Source organism: Sorex fumeus, unplaced genomic scaffold, assembly GCF_029834395.1.
Source record: "Sorex fumeus unplaced genomic scaffold, SorFum_2.1 ptg000188l, whole genome shotgun sequence".
NCBI classification, from domain to species: Eukaryota; Metazoa; Chordata; class Mammalia; order Eulipotyphla; family Soricidae; genus Sorex; species Sorex fumeus.
In genome coordinates, this window is record NW_026606245.1 from 171,158 (window position 1) to 194,427 (window position 23,270).

The following is a 23,270-nucleotide window of genomic DNA, read 5'->3' on the forward strand; positions in this document are numbered from 1 at the left end:
GCCATGGCCTGGGGGCGGGGGGAGAGACGGGGAGACGTGCCCCAGGCCCCAAAGCTCCTCCTGCACTGACCCACACGGGGCTGGTCACCCAGGGAACCACGGGACGCGTCTGTGACATCACTCGGAACCTTCTCTGAGGTTCTCTGCACAGCTGGTGTCGGGGGCGGGGGTGGGGTGGGGGTTCAACCCAGGCCTGGGGGCACTATCTGGCGGGGAAGGTGTGCATGAAGGGTGGCCCCAGGGTCCCGGGCAGGGCCCAGGGTCCAGCGCACAGAGGCAGCGTCCGCACCCAGTATCCCAAGCAGAGTCCAGGGTCTGCACCCGCAGGGTCAGCCCTGCCCGGGGAAGGACATGCGTCCCACCCCCCATCCCCCCCCACACACCCCCCCCCCCACACACACATCGCCTCTCGCCAGACGCTTCCGACTTCCTGGGGCTTCTATTTCGGACCCGGTTAATCTCAACAAACAACCTCAAGGCTGCGTCTGGCCTCGAGAAGTGCCTCTCCCTGCCCGGTCCGTCCGTCGGTCCATCCATCCCTGAAACCCTCTTTTGTTTGGCCAATGACAACACCCCCACCCCACCCCCAACCTAAGCTTCGGCTCCTCTGTCCCCAGCAAGGGGGGGCGGGGGGGGGGGGTCAGGGGGAGGGCAGGGGGCCGGAGAGTCCGGGCTGGGGGCAACGTCCACTGCCTGGCCTCACAAGCAAACAGGAAGCCTCGGGGTCCGAGGCCGGGAAAGATGATTCCTGTATGTGCAGTACAAAGAGGGCCCCCCACATCCCCCCAGCCCCGCCGAGGGACTTGGCACAGGGTGGATGTGTCTGGGGGCCAAACACTCCCTTCTCCTCGCATGCAGTATCCCAGGAGCCACGGAGGGCCCAAGCGGGCAGCACCCCTGAAGACGTGCAGGGGCAAAGGCCCTGGGGCCGGGGGCATGTGTGTGTGTGTGTGTGTGTGTGTGTGTGTGTGTGTGTGTGGGCTGGGGGGGTCTCAATGTTGCCACCTTCCTCCGCAACCCCCTTTCTCTTCCGACACTCAACCAGCCAAGCGCTGGACCGGGACCAACCCCGGGCAGCGAGGCCCAGAGGCAGAAAGTTCTGGGGAGCCAAGGGGCGGAGGCACTTCTGAGGCCACTGTCCTGGGGTGGGGATAAGGGGGCACTGGGCTGAGGTTGGAGGGGGCGTGGGCAGCGGCTTTTCCCGTGTCCCCGGCTGGGGGAAGGGCCCGCAGCTGGGGGCACCGGGTCTGGAAGGGGGAGAGGGGACAGGCCACCCCCGGGACCTCCCCCCCCCTGACCCTGCCAATGCAATGACACGTTTCCCTGCGAAGTCCCCTGGAATCGAGAGTCCTGCGGGCAGGGAGCCCCAGAGGGGCTGGGAGTCGGACCTGACCCGGATCCTCACCCACACCCGCCCAGGCCCACGGGTCGTGCCCACTCCACCGCCCCCTGCCCCCTCGAGTCCGCCCCCCGCATCTAAAGCGGTTCCCGCCCGCACAGAGCTAGAGGGAGAATAAAATCACCGTCCTGATTGGTTCCTCTCCCCCATCACGCCCTGATTGGCTCTTCTAACTCCCATCGCTCCCTGATTGGTTCCTCAAACGCCCATTATTCCCCCACTGTGCTCTGATTGGTCTTCTCACTCTCACCATCCCCTGACTGGTCCTTCTCACTCTCACCATCCCCTGACTGGTCCTTCTCACTCCCACCGTGCCCTGATGGTCCCTCTCACTCCCACCGTGCCCTGATTGGTCCCTCTCACTCCCAGCATCCCGATTGGTCCTTCTCACTCCCACCGTGCCCTGATTGGCTCCTCTCACTCCCACCATGTCCTGATTGGTCCCTCTCAGTCCTACCGTGCTCTGATTGGTTCCTCTCACTCCCACCATCCCCTGATTGGTCCTTCTCAACTCCCACCGTGCCCTGATTGGTCCCTCTCAGCCCCCCCCCCCCGTGCCCTGATTGGCTCCTCTCACTCCCACCATGCCCTGATTGGTCCTTCTCACTCCCACCGTGCCCTGATTGGTCCCTCTCACTCCCAGCATCCCGATTGGTCCTTCTCACTCCCACCGTGCCCTGATTGGCTCCTCTCACTCCCACCATGTCCTGATTGGTCCCTCTCAGTCCTACCGTGCTCTGATTGGTTCCTCTCGCTCCCACCATCCCCTGATTGGTCCTTCTCACTCCCACCGTGCCCTGATTGGTCCCTCTCAGCCCCCCCCCCCGTGCCCTGATTGGCTCCTCTCACTCCCACCGTGTCCTGATTGGTCCCTCTCAGTCCCACCGTGCTCTGATTGGTTCCTCTCGCTCTCACCATCCTCTGATTGGTCCTTCTCACTCCCACCATACCCTGATTGGCTCCTTCTCACTCCCATCGTGCCCTGATTGGCTCCTTTAGCTCCCGCCATCCCCTGATTGGTCCTTCTCACTCCCACCGTGCCCTGATTGGTCCCTCTCACTCCCACCGTGCTCTGATTGGCTCCTCTCACTCCCACCATGCCCTGATTGGTCCTTCTAGCTCCCATCATCCCGACTGGTCCTTCTCACTCCACTCATTCATAAGCTCACACCTTCATGTTAATTCCATTCCCAGGGGGAGAGGCAACCACCAAACATTCATCTTTATCAAGATCAAGACCCCTGGAGTCTTGATCCAACCCCAGTGGAGTTTCTGCCCCCAAGGGGCCCCCGATTGTCCCTTGGGGGAGGGGGGCGATGCCCTCAACAGACAGACGGGGGAATCCACTTAGCAGGGAGCACACGGGGTCGCTGAGCTGGAGGGGGGTGGTCCTGCCTCCAGCCTCCACACCAGGTGGCCCATCTCTAACCACTGACCCCACCGACCCCAGCAGGGCCCACGAGCACCCCGACACCCCCAGTTAGCGCTCAGTGTGTTCTCTTGCCCACCCCCATTTCCCTGGCCATCCCAATGAGCCCACCCGGCAAGGCGTACCAGGCAGTGATGGGGGGGGCTTCTGGGCCCCCCAGGGAATTAGAGGCAGGGGCTCTGCACTCAGAGAAGCGCCTGCCTGTGACACATCCCCTGACTTCGGGAGACCCCCCAACCCCTCTCCTTGGGGCTCGCGACCCTCCCCACCCCCTGCAGTTCCCTTCCTCAGACGGAGCCCAGGGAGATGAGCACTTTTCCGAGTCACCTCTCAGATCGCTCTCTAGGGACCCCAATGCTGGGACCTTAAAGGGGGGGAAGAACCCGTGGACCCTCCACTCTTCCCAAGCCCACCCACACAGACAGGCGGACAGCAGGGGGTGACCTGCCCACGCCGCACCCAGGCTGAGTTTCCTCCTCTATCAGAAGCTACAGCCTGTCCCCATGAGGGGCTGAACGATCCCAGTCCAAGACGGGATGGGCCAAGGCCCCCGGGGGCCACATCCTTTTCTGCAGTCTCTGGGATGGGGGCAGCTGCCACGGGGATCTTGAGTGGCGACAGAGCACAGGGTCAGCTGGGCATGACCCAAGGGAACCCCTGGGTGCCCGTAAAAGCTGGGTGCCCGGGGCCGGAGCGATAGCACAGCGGGGAGGGCATTTGCCTGGCACGAGGCCAACCCAGGTTCGATCCCCGGCATCCCATAGGGTCCCCGGAGCATGGCCAGGAGTGATCCCTGAGTGCAGAGAGAGCCAGGAGTCAGCCCTGAGCATCACCGGGTGGGACCCAAAAAGAAAAAAAAAAAAAAAGAGGAAGAAAGAAAGTAGAAAGGAAAAAAGAAAAAGAAAAAGAAAGAAAGAAAGAAAGAAAGAAAGAAAGAAAGAAAGAAAGAAAGATGGTGGGGCTGGAGCGATAGCACAGCGGGGAGGGCATTTGCCTGGCAGGCGGCCGACCCGGGTTCGATCCCCGGCATCGCATAGGGTCCCCCGAGCACCACCAGGAGTAATTCCCGAGTGCAGAGCTGGGAGTCAGCCCTGAGCATCTCCAAGTGGAACCCCCCCAAAAAAAAAAGCTGGGTGCCCCCAGACAGACACCCCTGGGCACAGACCAGCCTGAGGTTTCTGCATCTGCCCTGCAGGGCTGTGGGGTGCCCTGTCACCAGTCTATGGGCCTGACCACCCCCCCCAGCTGCACCCCACCACGCGCAGCCCATGGCCTGGCAGGAATCTCTGCCCGATTCCTGCATGGCCCTGCAAACAGCAGCAAGATACAGCCCGGCCCTGCCCCCCCCTCCCCGGAACTGTACTGGGGGGTGGGACATTCTTGCAATTCTGCGCCCAGTGGAACTCCCAGACCAGAGCACGAGGCAGGCCAGGCGGATTTAAAGCCCCCAGCAGGGATCAGGCAGCCGCAGGGGGCATGGGGGGTGGGGGGGTGGAGTCCAGCCTCAGCCACTTCCTGAGCTGGGCAGCCCCCTCCTCCCTCCTCGGAGCATGGAGAAGATGTGAAGGGTTCTGGAACCCACCCGGCCCACATGACACAGAACCAGCCGCTGGTGATGGCTGCGGGCGGCTCTGTGGTGGAGTCTCATTTAATTAAGTCTGGAATTCTCTTCGGAGGGACCAAAATGCTTCCCCAATGCAGTGGGAAAGGGGAGGCGGGGGGGGGGGGGGGGGGGGGAGGTGCCCGGTTCCACAGTCAGGGAGAAGCAACCACTTCCGGGACCCCATCTCCACGGACCTGGGAGGGAACCCCATGTCACACTGCCGGGGCACGTTGGGGGGGGCAGAGACCCCGTGAGTGGGGCTGACCAGGGGCACAGCGCCCCATTTCCCATGGCTCACTGGGTCGTGGTTGGAAAAAAAAAAAAAAAACGGTCTCCCCCCAGGGGGCCAGGGGGCCAGGGGGCCAGGGCGACAGCCCAGCAGGGAGGGCACTAGCCTGGGCACGTGGCCAACCCGGGTTCGATCCCCGGCATCCCCTAGGATCCCCCGAGCACCGCCAGGAGTGATGCCTGAGTGCAGAGCCGGGAGTCAGCCCTGAGCATGGCCGGGTGCGACTCCAAATGCAATACATACATAAATAAATACATGATGAAGAACTTTTTAAAAATAAAAATAAAAAAATAAAAACGGTCTCCCTGGCAGTGCCGAGAGACACCAGGGTACGTGGCCCCGTGTGGAGGCGACCCCCCAAACCCTCCCCCAGCCTGGTGCCGGCCACAGACACTAATCCTGACACACAAAACGCATACAGAGATAGATGGGACACCCCGAGCCCCTGGGGGGCAGGCGACGTCCCGAAACCCAGGGTTGGGGCTGGAGTGATAGCACAGCGGGGAGGGCGTTTGCCTTGCACACGTCTGACCCGGGTTTGATCCCCGGCATCCCATAGGGTCCCCCGAGCACCGCCAGGAGTGATTCCTGAGTGCAGAGCCGGGAGTCAGCCCTGAGCATCGCCGGGTAGGACCCAAAAAGCAAAAAATATAAAAAAAAAACAGGGGGACCCTGTCACTGCTGGGCTCCCCCTTAACCCTCAGAGTCGGTTGAGGACGGCCCCCCAATCCCTTCCTTTTTATGTCCAGAGGTACCGGGGATGGAATCCAGGTCTCCCACGAACCACACAGGGCTCTACTCTGCACCCCAGACGGGGCCCAGTCCCCCTTGGCGCCCCCCTTAGTGTCCTGAGTAAGGGGGCCAGGTGAGGCCACGCCCCCATCACTCCCCCCCCGCCCCCCCTCGTGTCCCCACACTCTAGTGCCACCCGGGTTATTCCCAGACCCGAGACTTCTCCTGCTGGCATGCCTGGCATTTGACTGGGGGGGGGGTGAGATCCGGCCACTCAACTTCCCGTAGGGTCCCCATCGGAGTTTAGGTGGGAGCAGAAGTCCCTCCCCCAAAGCAGGGGTCCCACACCAGGAAGGGAGGGGCGGGGGGCGTTATCTCCAGGAGGAGGGCAGGGGGCAAAATGTCCCCCCAACCTCTGCCACCTCACCCCCCAGATGTCCCGAGAAATTCCGAATTCCTGGGCACACAGTCCCACCCAAACGCAACGGTGCAGACCTCCAGGTGGCTGGCTGGGAGCTAGGAAGAGGCGGGGGAGGGGGGGGTCCCTGGGGGTCCCCCAAGACGGGGGGGGGGGGGGGGGGGGGGGGGCTGTACTTACGCCCAGCCATCTTGCGCCTTTATTCACGGCCTGGAGGATCTGCACTCTTTTCAGGGTGACATGGTAAATCGCTCCCTCCTCCACCTCTTCACCCCAGTCCTGAACCGAGCTCTGGGATAAAGAGAAAGGAAAAAGATTCAAAAAAAAAAGTTGTTTTTTTTTTTTAAAGAGTTGTTTTCCCTTCCCGGCAATTCTTTATGAGGCGGGGACCAAGCCCTGGTGGGTCTCTTTAAAAATCACTATTTGGCCGGACTCTTCACCCCGAGGGGTGCGGAGGGCTGAGGTGCTCCCTGCTGCCCGCCCGGGAGCTGGGGGGACCGTCCCAGGCTCTGGGCCCCCCCTTTTTCCATGGGATTCTCCCCCTAGACTGCTCCGGAGTTCTTAGGCGAGGCTGGCCCGGGTCTTGTTTGCTCGTTTTGTTTTTATTTGGCGAGTCTCTGGCTTTTCCCCCTTAAAACTCGGCTTTCCTCCTGACCCAACTTTTCCTCCTTAAGTGAAGAGGAGGAAGAAAAGAAAGAAAAAGAGAAAAAAAATAGAAAAAAAAGAAGAATTCTTTTGTAAGCCCTCTGGGGTTACTCAGACTTCCCCAGCGGGACCCAAACAAGTGCCTGGCAGTGCCCAAGGTCCACCTCGCTGCTTTGCAAGCGAAAAGGACCGGCCTTCGCCCCCCACCCATGTCTGGGGGGACCCCCAAAGTGAGGCCAGCCGGGGGCACGCGGCGGGGGCGGGGGAGGGGGCCTGGGGAGGGGGGAAAACTAGTTCCCATCGGCTTAAAACGCCCCCCGAAGTGCCAAGGCAGCCCCCGCGTCCCGGCCAAAAGTTTGGGAGAGGAAAGGGGGGTCTGCTGGCCGCCGCTCGGGGTCCACTGCCCCAAGGCGCGGGCCAGGCCGGGGGGGCGCGCGCGGGGCGCGGGCCCGGGGCGCGGGGAGGGGGTCCCGCCTGGCCCCAAACCGGGGTCCCCCGGCCCGCCCCCCCTTACCATGTTAGCTGGCCACGGCGCTTTCATCCTCGGGGTGCGGCCGCGGCCCGGCCCGCCGCATGGTGCGCCCCTGCCCTGCCCGGCGCGCGCGCTCCGGCCGGACCCGCGCGCGCGCGCGCCCCGCGGACACGCGGACACGCGCCCCGGCGGCCGGACCCCACGGACACGCGCGCCCGCGGCCCCGCGCGCTCCCGGCTCGGACACGCGCGCCTGCCCCGGCCCGTCCCCCGCGCCCCGCGCCCCGCGCGCGCCGCTGGCCACAAAGGAGCGTCCGGCCCCCGGGCCCCTGCAGGCTCCGCCCGCGCGGTCAGCGCTGCCCCGGGCCGCGCCCCTGCCCGGATCCCGGGATGGACTTGGCGGAGGCCCGCACGGCCGCCCTCCCCGGGGGGTCCCAGCCGCCTCACCCCCGACGGTCCCCCCTGGCACGGGGTGCGCGCGCCTCCTTCGCCCCCCAGGGATGCATGTGGGGGTGCAGAGGGGCCCCAGGCCAGCGGCTGGACCCGAGACGCACCCCCACCCACTCCCAAGGCCGGGTGGGAGTCGGAGCGGGGTGAAAGGCCGGTCCTGGGGGTGGGGGGCGCAAGGCGAGCCTGCCAGGTCTTTGGCACTGGGGGGCGAGGGTCAGGCGGGATGCGGGGACCTAGGACTTAACACCCGCCCCTCTCCGGGGGTCCAGGACCCACCTGGCCCTGGAGGCTGGGCGCCGCTGGGCATCCCTGCCCTGCGCACAGAACATTAGTCAGCGGCTGCAGGACACGCGGGCACGTGCCGAGGGGCCCTGCCAGTCTCCAGAAACCTCCAGGGCTGGTGTTGGTGCCCAGGTAGCAAAACGACCTCGATGTCTGGGCCACTTAAAAAAAATTAAGGGGCTCTCACTGCTCAAGCTAAAAAACATGGGCTGGGCTTGGGATAATAATAATAATAATAATAATAATAAAATCATCAGGGGCTGGAGAGATGGTCCCATGGGGAGGCACTTGTGGTGACCCCAGCATCCCATTCGGTGCCCCCTGAACTGTCCGGAGTGGTTCCTCGAGGCACCAGAGAAACAGGACAGCAGGGAGGGCGCTTGCCTTGCACACAGCTGGCTGGGTTCGACCCCAGGACCCCCACTGGGTCCCCCAGGGCCCACCAGGAGTGATTCCTTGGCAGAGCTAGGAGTCAGCCCTGAGCACTGCCGGAAGTGGCCCAGACACCAAAATGATAAACAAACAAACAAACAAAAAGGAGTCAGAAAATCAAGCCCTCCCCCCAAGGTTCCCAGCCAAACAGGTGGGTGCGAGGGGGACTGTGACTCAGCACCCCTGGAAAAACGGGGGTGATCTTCGCCCAAAACGGAAGTGGCTATTTCTATAATGACGAGAATGTCTGGAGCACAGGGAAGGGTGGGCGACAGCTCGAGCCTTGGACTAGGGACCCCGGGCGTGAGTCCTGGCACTGCAGGGTCCTGGGGAGGACCTGCTCCCCCAAACACACACACTAGCCCTTCCGTCATGACCCCCAGACCCAGAGTCTCTGGCCCTCCTCAAACACCCCCCACCGCCCGTTGCACCCACAGCCACCCCCCCTCCCCCCAGGGACCTAGTCGAGACCACAGATGCTCTGACCCCTATATGGAATGTTTCGAACAAACACTGAGCCTTCACCAATAAGCAGTGAGCAATCAAGTACTGAAGTTGAAATTTCCTTCGATATATTTATTAATAATATTTGGGGGCCGGAGCGAGAGCACAGCGGGGAGGGCGCTGGCCTGGCACACGTCCAACCCGGGTCAGATCCCCGGCATCCCCTAGGGTCCCCCGAGCATCACCAGGACCAGGAGTGATTCCTGAGCGCAGAGCCAGGAGTCAGCCCTGAGCATCGCCAGGTGGGACCCAAAACAACCACCAATAAAAAGCTTCTCCAGATTTGTCGGGTCCTGACCCAGCATGGTGCTATTCGAACGCAGAATTTAGAGGCCAGCAATATTTTATAGTTGTTCTTGTACAAACCTTTCATCCCCGTGATTAATTAAGCCACTTCCCAGATCCTCTGTTCTTTTTGAGGCTATTCAGGGCATTTGTTTTGGTTTTATCTTCATAGTTTTCGTTTTAATATCTAGACGCGCAACAGATGTCTGTGTCTTGATTCTGGTTTGATTTGGGTTTTGTTTGGCGGGGTCACGCCCGGCGATGCTGAAGGCTGACTCCTGGCTTTGCACCGGGGGGCCTAGTGGACCCTGTGGAGTGCCGGGGATCGAATCTGGCCTCGTTCAAGGCAAGGGTGCCCTCCCCACTGCCCTTGCTGAATTCCCCAATTCTGCTAACAGTATTACGGGTGGAAATCAACGCACTAGCTTCCTGGGACACTCGCATTCCTCTCAAACCAAACAATCGGCAGCATTTCAATCTCTACCAAAATTCCAGTTAACTTTTTTTTTTTTTTTCAGAAATGGGGCAGTGGGAGAAATCCCCCAAAACACGGAAACACAAAAAATACCCAATTGGACAAAGGACAAAGTCACAGATCTCGGGTTTTCTGATGTCGAAACATCTTCAGGAACTCCACAACGGTATAGAGGGGCAGCTGACCTGGGTGCGATCCCCGACATCACATACAGGCCCCTGAGCTGGCTAGGACAGGACCCTGAGCATCCCTGGGTGTGGCCCCCCAAAACAAACAGAAAAGCAGCATCATGAAGACAAAGACGTCAAACAGTGAAACCCAACCGAGCGCCGAGAGAGAGGAATAAACCCACGCACAGACCATCCACGGGTGGACAGGGTCCCCCGGCGGGAGGAAGACGGTCTCTGTGAGCCGTGCTTTTGCGGAAACGGCACCCGGGGAAGGACTTCTGTCTGCTAACATCCGGAACCATAAAACTCCTTGGAGGATCCACAGGGGTCAAAGCCGCGTGGCAGGGGCCTTGGAAATGATTGACCGGGTGAGGCGGACAAGAACAGACGGGCGAGGCCACGTCTAGCACAGCCCAGGAACCAGCACGGAGGGCAAAGGTTGCCCCGTGGTCCGGAGACTCGCAGACGACATCAGGAGTCAAAACTCCATGCAGGGGGCCAGAGCGACAGCCCGGCGGGGAGGGCGTTGACTTGGCAGGAGGCCGACCCGGGTTCGATTCCCAGCATCCCATAGGGCCCCCCGAGCACCACCAGGAGTGATCCCTGAGTGCAGAGCCAGGAGTCAGTCCTGAGCACCGCCGGGTGGGACCCAAAAAGCAAAAAAAAATAAGAAAAGAAAAAAAAAGGGAGGCTGGAGCGATAGCACAGCAGGGAGGGCATTTGCCTTGCACGCAGCCAACCCGGGTTCGATTCCCAGCATCCCATATGGTCCCCCAAGCACCGCCAGGAGTAATTCCTGAGTGCATGAGCCAGGAGTAAGCCCTGTGCAATGCCAGGTGTGACCCAAAAAGCAAAAAAAAAAAAAAAAAAGGGCAACATCATTTTGTCATGAACCACCTTACGGCAGATGTCTCTCGAGGTAGGACTCCGCGAGGGAGCAAAGAGAACGGGGGTTGCCAGGGGGTGGGACCGGGAACATTGCTGTGCAATGTGGCCACTGGGTGTGAGGAACATTCCAGAACATTCTGGAACATTCTAGAACATTCTAGAACAAAGTGCTCCTACTTCATGCAAATAGCGGCTGGTGGGTCTCGGAGGGCCCTGTGGGGTGCCGGGAATTGAACTTGGGTTGGCCGAGGGCCAGGCAAGTGCCTAACCGGCTGTGTTACCTCTCCAGCCCTGAAACCTCCTGCTGCTGGTCCTTGATCCATTCCTCCGGGGGGCCCAGATGCCGGCAGAGCCTCCGTAACCTTCTAGAACCTTCCACGAGCCGCTCCCCTGCTGCTCAGACTCATGGGCTGGGTGCACAGGAGCTAAGAGGCTGTGTTCTAGGGCCTGATCCCACCTGGCCTCCCGGCCCGGCAGATCCTCACGGGGGCAAGTGGGGTCCCTTTCACCCCATCTTTGCTTGGAGTTTCCAACCCGTCCTGGCCAAGGGAGGGCAGAGCCCTCGGCGGGATGGACGAGTCTAAGGTGTTTGCCTTGCATGCAGCTGACCTGGGTTCGATTCCCAGCATCCCATAGGGTCCCCTGAGCACCGCCAGGAGTGATTCCTGTGCATCGCCAGTTGTGACCCAAAAAGCAAAAAAAAAAAAAACCCAAAGGTGACCCTCAGTGGGATGTTGAGGAGAGGTCGGGGGGGCCCCTTGCACATGGCTGGCCCTGATTCCCACCCACACCCCACTCGGGCTCCCCCGAGCACTGCCAGGAGTCACCCCTGAGCACAGAGTCGGACGCAGACCCCTGCCCCCCTAAACGCCCCCCCAAAAGACAGCCCTGGGGCCAGGCGGGCCGGCATCCTGCTCTCGGGGTCGACCAGCCGTTGTGGTGACGCTTTCCTGGCTGGTGACGTGCGTCCCAGGTGGCAGGCCGCTGACGGAGGTGCAATTTGTAACCCGGGCTAATGAGCGTCGAGACCTCATCTAATTAGGGATTTCTGCAGAAGGACCAAAGCCCAGTCAGCCGGGAGTGCGTTCGCGATGCTGGAAAGATCAAGGCGCGCCCCGGGCGGGCGGCTGCAGGCTGCGTGGAGCGGGGCGGGTCTGGGCGACACAACACAACAGACACAGAGCGTCACCTCGAGCACGGCGCGGGGGAGGGGCGGGCGCGGGAAGGAGGCCATGGACACACAGGGCTATGGGAACAACGTCCTGGCCCCTAACGAGGGCATCGAAATGGGACCGGAAACTCCGGGGAAGGACAGCCAGCTCGGGGTCCGGCCCATGGAGGGGGCGTTGAGCCATCAGAAGGCGAGAGTGAGGCCCACCAGTGGGCTCGCAGACAAGCTCACCAGGGGCTCTGAATGCCCCAAGGCTGGGGACCCCGTCCTCGTGGCGGTGGTGATGGTGACGGTGACGATGGTGGTGGTGATGGTGATGGTGGAGGCGATGGTGATGGGGACGGTGATGGTCGTGATGCTGATGGTGGTGACAGTGATGGTGACGGTGGAGGTGATGGTGACGGTGACGATGGTGATGGTGATGGTGGAGGCAATGGTGATGGTGACGGTGATGGTGATGTTGATGGTGGTGACAGTGATGGTGATGGTGGAGGTGATGGTGACGGTGGAGGTGGTAATGGTGATGGTGATGGCGATGGTGATGGTGACGGTGATGGTGGTGATGTTGATGGTGGTGACAGTGATGGTGATGATGGTGGAGGTGATGGTGATGGTGATGATGGTGGAGGTGATGGTGATGGTGACGATGGTGATGGTGATGGTGGAGGCGATGGTGATGGTGATGATGGTAATGGTGACGATGATGGTGATGGTGGAGGTGATAGTGATGTTGGAGGTGATGATGGTGATGGTGTTGACAGTGATGGTGATGATAGTGACAGTGATGGTGATGATGAGGTTGGTGGTGTTGGTGATGAGGACAGTGATGGTGGTGATGCTGATGGTGGTAACAGTGATGGTGATGATGGTGGTGGTGGTATTGACGGTGGTAATGGCGATGACGGTGGTGATGGTGCCGGTATTTACAGTGATGGTGTTGAAGATGGAGGTGACGGTGGTCAGTGTAGGTGGTGGTGGTGAGGACAGTGACGTTGATGGTGGTGACACTGCCCCCCGCCCCCGCCCCAGCCTTCCTCAAAGTCTCTAGAACAGGCCCCGGGGAAGGGCTTTCTGCGCAGAAAGACCAGGAATACCCAGTCAGTTGCAGAGAGGAAAAAAAATCTTGAGAGGGGCCAAGAAGGGCACTTGCCTGGCACGCGGCTGACCCGGGTTCGATCCCCGGCATCCCATAGGGTCCCCCGAGCCCCGCCAGGAGTGATTCCTGAGTGCAGAGCCGGGAGTCAGCCCTGAGCATCGCCGGGTGGGACCCAAAAGAAAGGAAGGAAGAAAGGAAGGGGGGAAGGGAGGGAAGGAGGGGGAGGGGAGAAAAGTCCTCGAGAGCCTGAGGAGTGGCAGGAGGGGGAAGGAGTGTGAGCCAAGAGGCGATTAGCAGGCGCTTGGAAGGTGCTGGAAGGTACTGGAAGGTGGCAGAAGGTGCTAGAAGGCCTGCCAGAGAAGCAGCAAGGAGCGAGGTGGGAAGAGCAGGGGAACCGGCGTCCCGTAGAGCCTGTGGGGAGCCAAAGGGCTCAGACACCCCAACACCCACTTGGCACACGGCCCACACCTGGAGATCCCTGGGGGAGGGGCGGCCTGGACCGAACCATCCCCCTGGGCCTGCCTGGCCAAGCCGGAAGCAGGGTTCAGGGTTCACAGGAAGCGCCACAAGTGCTGAGTCCCCAGAAGCTCTTTCCCAGAAACGTGGGTCTCCGGGAGGAAACCAGGAATGGAAAGTTTCTGCCTCACGGGTTTCTTTTTTTTTTTTTCTGAGAAGGTGGAAAAAAAGGCAAAACACAAATACCACTTGACCAGGAGTAACCCCGCAGGGCCGGGGCGGCCACACACACACACACACACACACACACACACACGGCACACCCAGACAGAGACAGATGCAGTACGGGGAGCACTCCTCCCCTTGGACGGGAGGACAGGCAGACAGCACGTGGGTCGGACGGGGGCCCTGGAGGCTGCCAACACCGCCTGTGTGTGCTCGGGTCGGGAGTGGATTCAGAGGGGGCTGGACGGGGGGGTCCCCGCGGCTTCCCACCGCCGGTCCTGCTCGGACCCCCCGTCCCGGTCCGATGCGATGCTGCTGTTGTGTTATGCTTCGACGCGTACTTAGTGGGGGGCCCGGGGAGGGGAAGGGGTGTCCCCCTCTCTGGGGGCAAGAGAGCTGCAGTTTCAGAAAATCTTTCTCTCCCTCACCCCAAGCCCCCTCCTGGCATCCCGGGGGTGGGGGGCGCATCGCAGGCCAGCACTCACTCGCACTCACAGCTGCCCCACAGAAACTCGGGGCCCCGGACTGGAAAGGGTGTTGCTCCCTTCCACCCTCTCCACTCTGGAAAGAAAGACGGCGGCCGCATGGGAGCCTGGTGGAGAACAGGTCTGAGCCGGAGGTGGGGGTGCGATGGATCCCTCATGGGACGGGGGGCGTTCCGGCCCGTCCTTCACGCCCTACCGAGGTCACCAGTTGCCCCCCACGAGCAGCTCTCCAGCACGGCCACAGCCCCAGAAGCACAGAAACCAATCTCTTAATTATCTGACTCTCAGTAGAAATACTTGCAGGGTTAATAAATAAAATAGCAGAAATCCAAAACCGCGTGGCCACTATTGCGGCCGCTCAACATCATTTAATTCTTGAACCCAGCTGTAGAAAGCAGATCATTTCACAACGCTTTTTCAGCATGGCTGATTGGGGGGGGGGGGGGGGTAAAGTCTAAATAATAATGGTGCAACTTTTATGGAAACAATGAAGCTAGTCAAAGTAGAGTGTTAACTAGAATTCATCTGCCCCACAGGCATTGGGGGGTGGGGGGTTTATTGGGGTTCTTCGTGGTGAAAAATAAGTATTGGTAAAGGGAAAGGTGTTTGATATTTGCATGACCGAGACCTAAACCTGAAAGCTTTGTGACTTTTCCCACAGCGATTCAATAAATAAAAAAAAAAAGAAACTCGGGGCCCACCCGGCCGAGCGGAGGGGCTGCATGCAGGAGCCCCTGGGTTCAACCCCCGACACCGCAGAGCCCCGGAGCACTGAGCTAGGAGTTGCCCAGTGTGCCACTAGCCCCCAGACTAGCAGAGGGAAGGAACTTGAGGCCTGGGCCCAGCTGGCCCGGCTCTGGCATGTTCTAGAAACCACACAGCCGCTGAGCCAGGAGGGAGCTGTTGGCAGAGGCTGCCCAGACGCGCCCAAAGTCCCGGTGCGCCCCCCACACGCACACACACATGCACAAAATGCACACACATGCACACATACGCACACATGCACACACACGCACAAAATGCACAGATGCACGCACCACACACATGCACAAAAGGCACACGTGCACATGCACGCACAAAATGCACACACATGCACACATACACACACGCACGCACACGCACAAAATGCACACACACGCACACACACACAAAATGCACACATGTGCACACACGCACAAAAGGCACACACGCACACGCACGCACAAAATGCACACACACGCACACATACGCGCACACACACACACAGCTGCCGGCCACCCCCTCCCCCGGGCCAGAGCCACACAGGGCAGCGTCCCGGGCCCCAGAAACATGCCAGGGCCCGGGTTCCCATGATGGGAGAGTGGGAGGGGTCTGGGCAGGGCTGCGGACGGCGGGGGGGGGGGGGGTGGTACACCCTCGGTGTGGGTCCCAGATGCTCGGCAGACATCAAAGCTGGGGTTGGGTGCAGACACACTGGGGGCGGCCAAGCTTGGCCCACGTGACTTCAAGTGGTTGCAGCCCCCCCACACACACCCCCATGGCATGGCCGGAGGTGGGCGCCCCGCTTCCCTTGGGAGAATGGGGTGTGCTCAGGCCTGCCCCGGGCCTGAGACGGTGCCCCTGGGGCTGCTCTCGGCACTTCTCGGGGGCGTGGGGCGGCCATGGGCAGGCCCATCCTTCCCTGGGGAGGAACCGCCTGGCCCGGGCTGAGCGTGGACCGGCCTCAGCGCCCAGGCCGAGAGAACGTCTCCCCCTGGCTAACGGGGCCTCGACCTCTGCGCAGGATGCAGGTTTCCTCTCTCTGTTTCTATTTGGGGTCACACCCAGCGGTGCTCAGGGATCACTCCTGACGACGGACAGGGAACCCTGCAGGAGGCCCGGGACAGACCCAGTCAGCTGCGTGCCCGGCAAGCGCCTGGGAACAGACGTGGACAGACACGGAAACTCTGCAGGGAATGTCACCGAGTTGTCAAGCTTTGATTCAGGGGTTTGTGGGGGGGGGGGGGGACCCAGCCCTGCGCTCAGGGGTCAGGGGTCAGCCTGGCGGGGCTGGAGGCCGGGTCGGCCGCGTAAGCACCTGAACTCTCGTATAGAGGCTTCGGCCCTGGAAAGATGGGAAATTTGGGGGGTCGGGCGACCCCTCAACGACGCAGATGTCCTGCCGGGCTGTGGCTGTCCTACTGGGCGGGGACATACTCAGTGGAATTATCGTCTACAAGGTTTTGGGTTTGGGCTTTGGGGTCCCCCCAGCGATGCTCAGGGCTGACTCCCGGCTCTGCACTCTGGAATCAGTCCTGGCGGTGATCGGGGGACCCTAGGGGATGCCGAGGATCAAACTTGGGTCAGCCGCATGCCAGGCAAACACCCTCCTACCCATATTTCTCTGTGCGGGGGTCTCTCTCTCTCTCTCTCTCTCTCCAGCAATCCAGCAATGCACAGGGGTTCCTCCTGGCTCTGCACTCAGGGATCACTCCTGGCGGTGATCGGGGGACCCTAGGGGATGCCGGGGATCGAACCTGGGTCCGCCACATGCAAGGCCAACACCCTATGCATTGTACTATCACTCTGGCCCCTATACCTAGAATTTAGAAAGCTCCAAACGGGACTAAGAAGGACTAAGATATCTGCTTTCGGTCCTCAATAACCCACGCTTTTCTTCTGTAGGGGAGGCTGGAAAAGGGACAGTTGTCAGGGGCCCAAGCCGGGGTCTTACATACTCATACATGCATGCACTCATATGTCCATTCACATATACATGCACTCATACAGACATGCACTCATCTAAGCGAAACATTCTCTCTCTCTCTCTCGTGCTATTACCATCATTTTTATTCAGTTGGGCTGGAGCGATAGTACAGCGGTAGGGCGTTTGCCTTGCACGCAGCCAACATGGCCGAACCAGGTTCGATTCCTCCGCCCCTCTCGGAGAGCCTGGCAAGCTACCGAGAATATCTCGCCCGCACGGCAAAGCCTGGCAAGCTCCCCGTGACATACTCGATATGCCAAACACAGTAACAACAAGTCTCACGATGGAGACGTTACTGGGCCCGCTCGAGCAAATCGATGAACAACGGGAGGACCATGTTGTTGTGTTGTTTATTCAGTTGGGAGGGGATGGTCACACCCGTTGGTGCTCAGGGTTTACTCCTGCTCTGTGCTCCTGGCCATCTGGAGGGACCTTCTGAGTCCTGGTGGGCTGCTGGGGGTCCAACCACGGCCTGCCCAGACTCTCCCCGCAATGCCCAGGGTTCAGACAATGCAATGTCCATCCCGGGCCCGGGAGACTCTGACCAGGCTGAGCTCACTCAGTGCGCGGGGAGGGCCTAAGGGCTCCGTCCCGGACTCCAGGGGCCCCGACGGGGAACGGCCCCCACGCCTGGAGCCGAGCCCTGAGCACAGCCAGCTGTGGCCTGAGAAGCAAACCAGCCAGCAAGGACGGAGGCCGGAGCGACAACACAGCCGGGAGAGCGTTGGTCTGGCACGCGGCCGACCCGGGTTCGATCCCCGGCATCCCATAGGGTCCCCCGAGCACCGCCAGGAGGGATTCCTGAGCACAGAGCCAGGAGTTAGCCCTGAGCACCGCCGGGTGGGACCCCCTCCAAAATGTAGCACTGTCGCACTGTCCTCCTGCTGTTCCTCGATTTGCTTGAGCGGACACCAGTAACGTCTCCATCGTGAGACTTGTTACTGTGTCTGGCATATCGAATACGTCACGGGTGGCTTGCCAGGCTCTGCCGTGCGGGCGAGATACTCTCGGTAGCTTGCCGGGCTCTCCGAGAGGGGCAGAGGAATTGAACTCGGGTCGACCGGGTCGACCGTGTGCAAGGCAAACGCCCTCCCCGCTGTGCTATGGCTCAGAGTAACCCTCCAAAAAAAATTTAAAAAAAAAAATCAAACACCCGCTCAAAGCTGAGCAAAGGCTGTGTATGCACCGAAGAGGAGAGACGGTTTCTGAGGCTGACGGACGGGGCAGTGGGTAGCACATTGCCCATGAAGAGGGAACACGCAGACCGGCTGGGATGTGGGCACAGAGGTCAGACCATGGCCGTGGCCTGCAGTGCCCGAGGGGCCTGATGGGGGGCTGGGGTCAAGGGTGAGGGGAAGGGGATGGGGGGAGTGTGGGCAGCCCAGACAGAGAGACGAGGCCCCCGGAGGTGGCCCATGAGCGCCTGGGCATCTTCAGCTTGATTTCAGCTCCCGCCGTGCTGTGGTGTCCGGCGTGGACGCCGGAGGCTGCTGGGTGCGGGGCGGAGAGGAAAGGAAAGAGATTCTTGGCAGAGCCCGGCCAAGCCCGGGCCAGCTAAGCGAAAGAGGAAGCGTCCCGGGCGGCGGAGGAAGGAGCTGGCCTCTGCGAGAAAACAAACCCAGAAAAAAAAAAAAAAAGAAAGGGAGGAAAAAAAAATAAAAGTTTGCTAGGGGCTGGGGCGGAGGGGGAAGTTGGAAAGAAGAAGAGGAACTGCCTCCAGAAGGATGGGGGAATTTCACTGCATTTTTTCCGCTGATTCTGCTCTGAGCAGCCAACCCAGCCCCTGGGGGGGGGGGGGGAATCCAACCGCCCCTCCCCCCCATGCTTCTCCACCCTGCTCCAGCCAGGCCAGGCTGCACCCCAAGTCCCCACACAGACAGGAGCCTGCCTGTCGCGTGCCTTTGACGGGGTGACGCACGGGGTCACTTCCTGTCCTTCCTGTCCCCCCCAAACCGGCTTCCGCCGCCTGCGGGAGGGAGCCGCGTGCCCGCTGGCATCACCTGGGCTCAAGAGTCGCGGTGGCACGCGTGCTGAGCGGACCTTGGTTTCCTGTGGGGTGTATGTGTGTGTGTGGGAGGGGGTGTTGCTGGGAAGGCGGGTTATGCCGGGGTCCCCCAGGGCCACGGCCAGCTCGGCACTGTGCCCTCCGTGAGTCACTCTGCAGTCACTCCCGGGCACGAGAGGGCTGGTCGGCAAAATGACAGGCCTCGAGGGGTGACTCGTGCTTCAAGGGAGCAGGATACCTGCGGGGTGCGCTGACCTCGGCTCACCTCGGCTCACTGGCCGGGCTCAGAGCCAGCTTCGTACCACGGGGCCTTTGATCCGTCCCAGGCCCAGCCGCCACCTCCCCTGCCCCCCAAATGCAGTTTCCAGATGCATGGGGGTAGGGCGGGGGAGGGTATAAAACTGAACGGCGGCCTGAGCCCTGCTTTGCCGCGTTTCTGGACCCGGATTCGAGAACAGGTCGCCGCCGGCGTTAGAATGACGCCGTGGGGGCACTGGGTGTGTGGAGATGGGGGAATCAGGCCGGGGAGCGGGTCTCAGGGCACAACCTCGGCCCAAGAGAGGCCCCTCCTTCCTCGGGCTAACAGGAATATTATAGGGGCTGGAGCGACAGCACAGCCGGGAGGGCGTTGGCCTGGCACGCGGCCAACCCGGGTTCGATTCTCAGCATCCCATAGGGTCCCTCGAGTACCGCCAGGAGTGATCCCTGAGTGTAGAGCCAGGAGGAACCCCTGAGCAATTGATTGCAAAAAGCAATCAATCGCTCAATCAATAGTGATGAACTGGGGGCCTGTACAACAGATAGGGCGTTTGCCTTGCACACGGCTGACCCGGGTTCAATCCCCGGCATCCCATAGGGTCCCTCAGGCACCACCAGGAGTGAGTCCTGAGTGCAGAGCCAGGAGTCAGCCTTGGGCATCGCCGGGTGGGACCCAAATAGCAAAATAAAAAAAAAAAACAGTAATATTATGAGTGTGTTATTAATATATTGTAGCAGTAAAATATTGTGTTCATATATTTCAATATATTATCAGTATAACAGGATTACTTTATGTCCCTTGTAAATATCACTTTTTTTTTAATGACTTTGGGGGCCAGAGAGATAGCACAGCGGGGAGGGCATTTGCCTTGCATGTGGCCGACCCGGGTTCGATCCCCGGCATCCCCTAGGGTCCCCCAAGTGCCGCCAGGAGTGATTCCTGAGTGCAGAGCCGGGAGTCAGCCCTGGGCATTGCCGGGCGTGGCCCCCCAAACCAAACAAACAAAGGAAAAAGACTTTTAAGTTTTTTTGTTGTTGTTGGTTAGTTTATTTTGGACCAGGGTGGGGGGGTCCCTGTTCGTGTTCCCCTCCAGTCTCCCTGAAAAGGCTGCAGGCAGGGACCGCAGGGAAGGCACCAGCCTTGCAGGCCACTGGCCCCGGGTTCAATCCCGGGCCCCGCCCTGGGCTCCCAGAACCCCACCAGGGGTGAATCCTGGGCACCACCCGGCAAGATTCCCCCAAAGGTGAGATTCCCTAGACAGACAGACAGACAGACAGACACACACACACACACACACACACACACACACACACACACACACACAGAGGGTCAGGCAGGGCCAAGAGGGAGGCAGGGAGGACCCCAGGGTCAGCCTTGGCCAGTCTGCATAAGCCGAATTTGCCAAACTCCAGCCCTTGGCGGCCGAAGGGGCTGAGTCCCAGCTGGCCGGGGCAGCCCTGGGCAGCTCTGGACTCCGCCGGGGTCAGGGCAGGACCCAAGAGGGCCCAGCGCTGGGCTTTCCCCGCCAGGCCAGGGGGAGGCAGGGAGGGACAGCAGGCATCAGCCACCAGGGCAGGTGGGCCGCTCCCGTTGAGGACAAGGCGATACTGTGTCCCTGCCTGAGGTGGTGTGGGGGCTTGGGAGTCTGTCCTTGGAGGGTACTTTGTAGCGAAGGTTCTGGATACATTTTCCCCGGGGCAGGGGGAGGGGAGGGAGTGAGGGACAGCGACCTGAGAAACAATGCCCACTTCTCTCCCTCCTGTGGGAATCCGGGTGCCTCAGCTGAGATTTCCCCTGCCCTGGGGAAAATGTATCCAGAACCTTCGCTACAAAGTACCCTACACACACACATCACTTGATCATCGGTGGGACCAAGAAGACACAGTTCAGTCCCTCACCCTCTCCCGTTATTAATGTGTGACCAAGACAGGTCAGAGCGACAGCACAGCGGGGAGGGCGTTGGCCTGGCACTCGGCCGACCAGGGTTCGATTCCCAGCATCCCCTAGGGTCCCCCGAGCACCGCCAGGAGGGATTCCTGAATGCAGAGCCAGGAGGCAGCCCTGAGCATCGCCGGGCGGAACCCAAAAAGCAAAAAGAGAGAGAGAGAGAGAGAGAGAGAGAGAGAGAGAGAGAGAGAGAGAGACACAGGAGCGGCTGAGTGGTGTTCCCCCCACTGCCCCCCCATACTCTGCATCAGCCGAGTCGAGCCTGACAGAGTCTGTCACTGCAGCGCGGCCCCTCAGCGCCCCATCCCAAATGCTCCCGGTGCACATCCAAACCCTCCGCCTGTTCCCCTCCCCTCTTCCCATCCCCCAGAAGAGGGTGACTTCATCCCCCAAGCACGGAAGATGAGCCCCCTCCTGTTTCCTCCTCCAAGAAGCTGACGTCAGGCCGAGGGGCCCCCTGCCCCCCGCGCCAGGAGGGACCCCGGAGGAAGAGGCCGCGGCCAGGCTGGCCCAGGGAGCGCCGCTCGCTTCTGCCAGGACTCTGCATCTGCGCGGGAGCCCAGGCCCCCACACAGACAGCCCGAATCCTCCCGGACTCAGTGCAAACACAGTCAGCCCCGGACCGGCCCAGCCCGCGGCCTCATGGGCTTTGTCCGGTGGGGAGGGGGAGGGTTTCTGTGTCATGCAGAGACACGGCCCTGAACAATGGGACCACCGCCCCCGTGTCCATGCAACCCGGGGCCCGACCGCTGGCCAGGGCTGACGGGGCAGAAGCCTGGGGAGGGCAGCAGGGGCGAACACGGGCTAGGCATGTGGTGGGCCCCAGTCTGACCCCCGGCACAGGGGACAGCCCTTGAATACCACCTGGAGTGACCCCCCCACCGAGCACTGAGCTGGGAGCAGCCCCCAAGTATGGGCTTGGACCGCGGGTATGGGCTGGGTATGGGCCGCCAACAGCAACAGAGGCTGGAGAGACGTGCTGGGGAGAAGGTACTGGAACGCACGCCGCTGACCAGGCACTGTGCCCAGCACCACAGGGCACAGCCTGCAGGCACTCAAGGAGCAGCCCCGGGCCCCAAGCACTGTACCCCGAGCACTAAACCTTGAGCGCTAGACTTCAAGCACTGGACCCTGAGCACTGGACTCCGAGCACTGGACCCTGAGCACTGGACTCCAAGCACTGGACCCCGAGCCCTGGACCCTGAGCCCTGGACCCCAAGCCCTGGACTCCAAGCCCTGGAGCCTGAGCACTGGACCCCGAGCCCTGGTCCCTGAGCACTGGGCCCCAAGCCTTGGACCCTGAGCCCTGGACCCTGAGCACTGGAATCCGAGCCCTGGACCCTGAAACTGGAACCCAAGATCTGGACCCTGAGCCTGGACCCTGAGCACTGGACCCGATACCTGCTCCCCGAGCACTGGACCCCGAGCCCTGGACGGCCCTGGCACCGCGCCCAGGCTCCTTGCACTGACCCACAATCCAGCCAGCTGAGAATCACCGGGGGTAGCCCCGGGCCACCTGACCCCCTGAGCCCCACCTGGGAGCCCCCCAAGGATAACAGCAAACAACAGGGAGAAGCTGGGGGCGCGGGGGGAACGGCACCTGGGTCACACATATGACCGCCAAGGCTCGGACCCCGGGCGTGTGGCCGGGCGCACGGGACCCTGGACCCACAGGGACGAACAGACCCAGAGGCGCAGACTGGCCAGGGGCAGCGAGCGGCGGGCAGGGCCAGGGCAAGCGTCCCCCTGCCGGGGCTGAGTGTCCCCTCCCTGCCGGGGCTGGCGCCAAGGGGTCCGAGGAGAGGAACGTCCCGTTAACGCCGGGCGCGACCTTGTCCATCTGGCCCACGGGCCGGCAAACCGCCCCAGCAGCAGGCCCCGGAGGTGCGCTACCCACTGAGCTCTCCCCGGGGCCCCCAGCCCCGACTCACCTCCTCTGTCTTGAAGGCGTCCCAGAGGCGGGCGGGCTCGCCCAGCAGCCAGGGCCCGGGGCTCTCGGGCTTGGCGCAGAGCGGGGGTCTAGGCCCCCCCAAGGAGGCCTCGGCAGCATCTTTCTCCTCCATCCCGGGCAGGACGCATCCCGGATCTGCGGGAGAAGACGGGGACGGTCAGACACTCAGGAACCCCGAGGTCGGGGCGGAAGGGACCCACCAAGCCCTAGATCCCAACAGGCGTCCATGGCCGAGACCCCTTGCTTCAGCTTTGAATATTCACTGTGGGGGCCAGAGAGGTAGCACAATGGGTAGGGCACTCGCCTTGCACACGGAGACCGGGTTTGATGCCCGGCATCCCATGGGCCCCCAGGTACTGCCACGAGTGATTCCTGAGTACTGAGCCAGGAGTAACCCCTGAGCATCGCTGGGTGTGAGGGGAAAGCTGGAAACAAGGAAGAAAGGAAAGGAGGGAGGGAAGAAAGAAGAGAGGGAAGG

The 23,270-nt window shown here is 61.5% G+C and overlaps 1 protein-coding gene across 2 annotated transcripts in view; it reads right to left on the reverse strand.

Moving 5' to 3' along the window:
* The window catches only part of RGL1 (ral guanine nucleotide dissociation stimulator like 1), an 88,547-nt gene that overhangs the window by 38,308 nt on the left and 26,969 nt on the right, over window positions 1-23,270 (reverse strand). The window contains exons 2-3 of one of the 2 annotated variants that reach the window (XM_056107989.1): window positions 22,773-22,927; window positions 6,051-6,161 (exon numbers count right to left, since the gene is read on the reverse strand). In XM_056107989.1, coding sequence (XP_055963964.1) covers window positions 6,051-6,161; window positions 22,773-22,904 — 243 coding nt within the window. In that variant the 5' untranslated portion in view covers window positions 22,905-22,927. Of the gene's footprint in view, window positions 1-6,050; window positions 6,162-7,029; window positions 7,072-22,772; window positions 22,928-23,270 lie in introns of those variants that run through there. The other variant, XM_056107990.1, reaches the window with a different exon arrangement.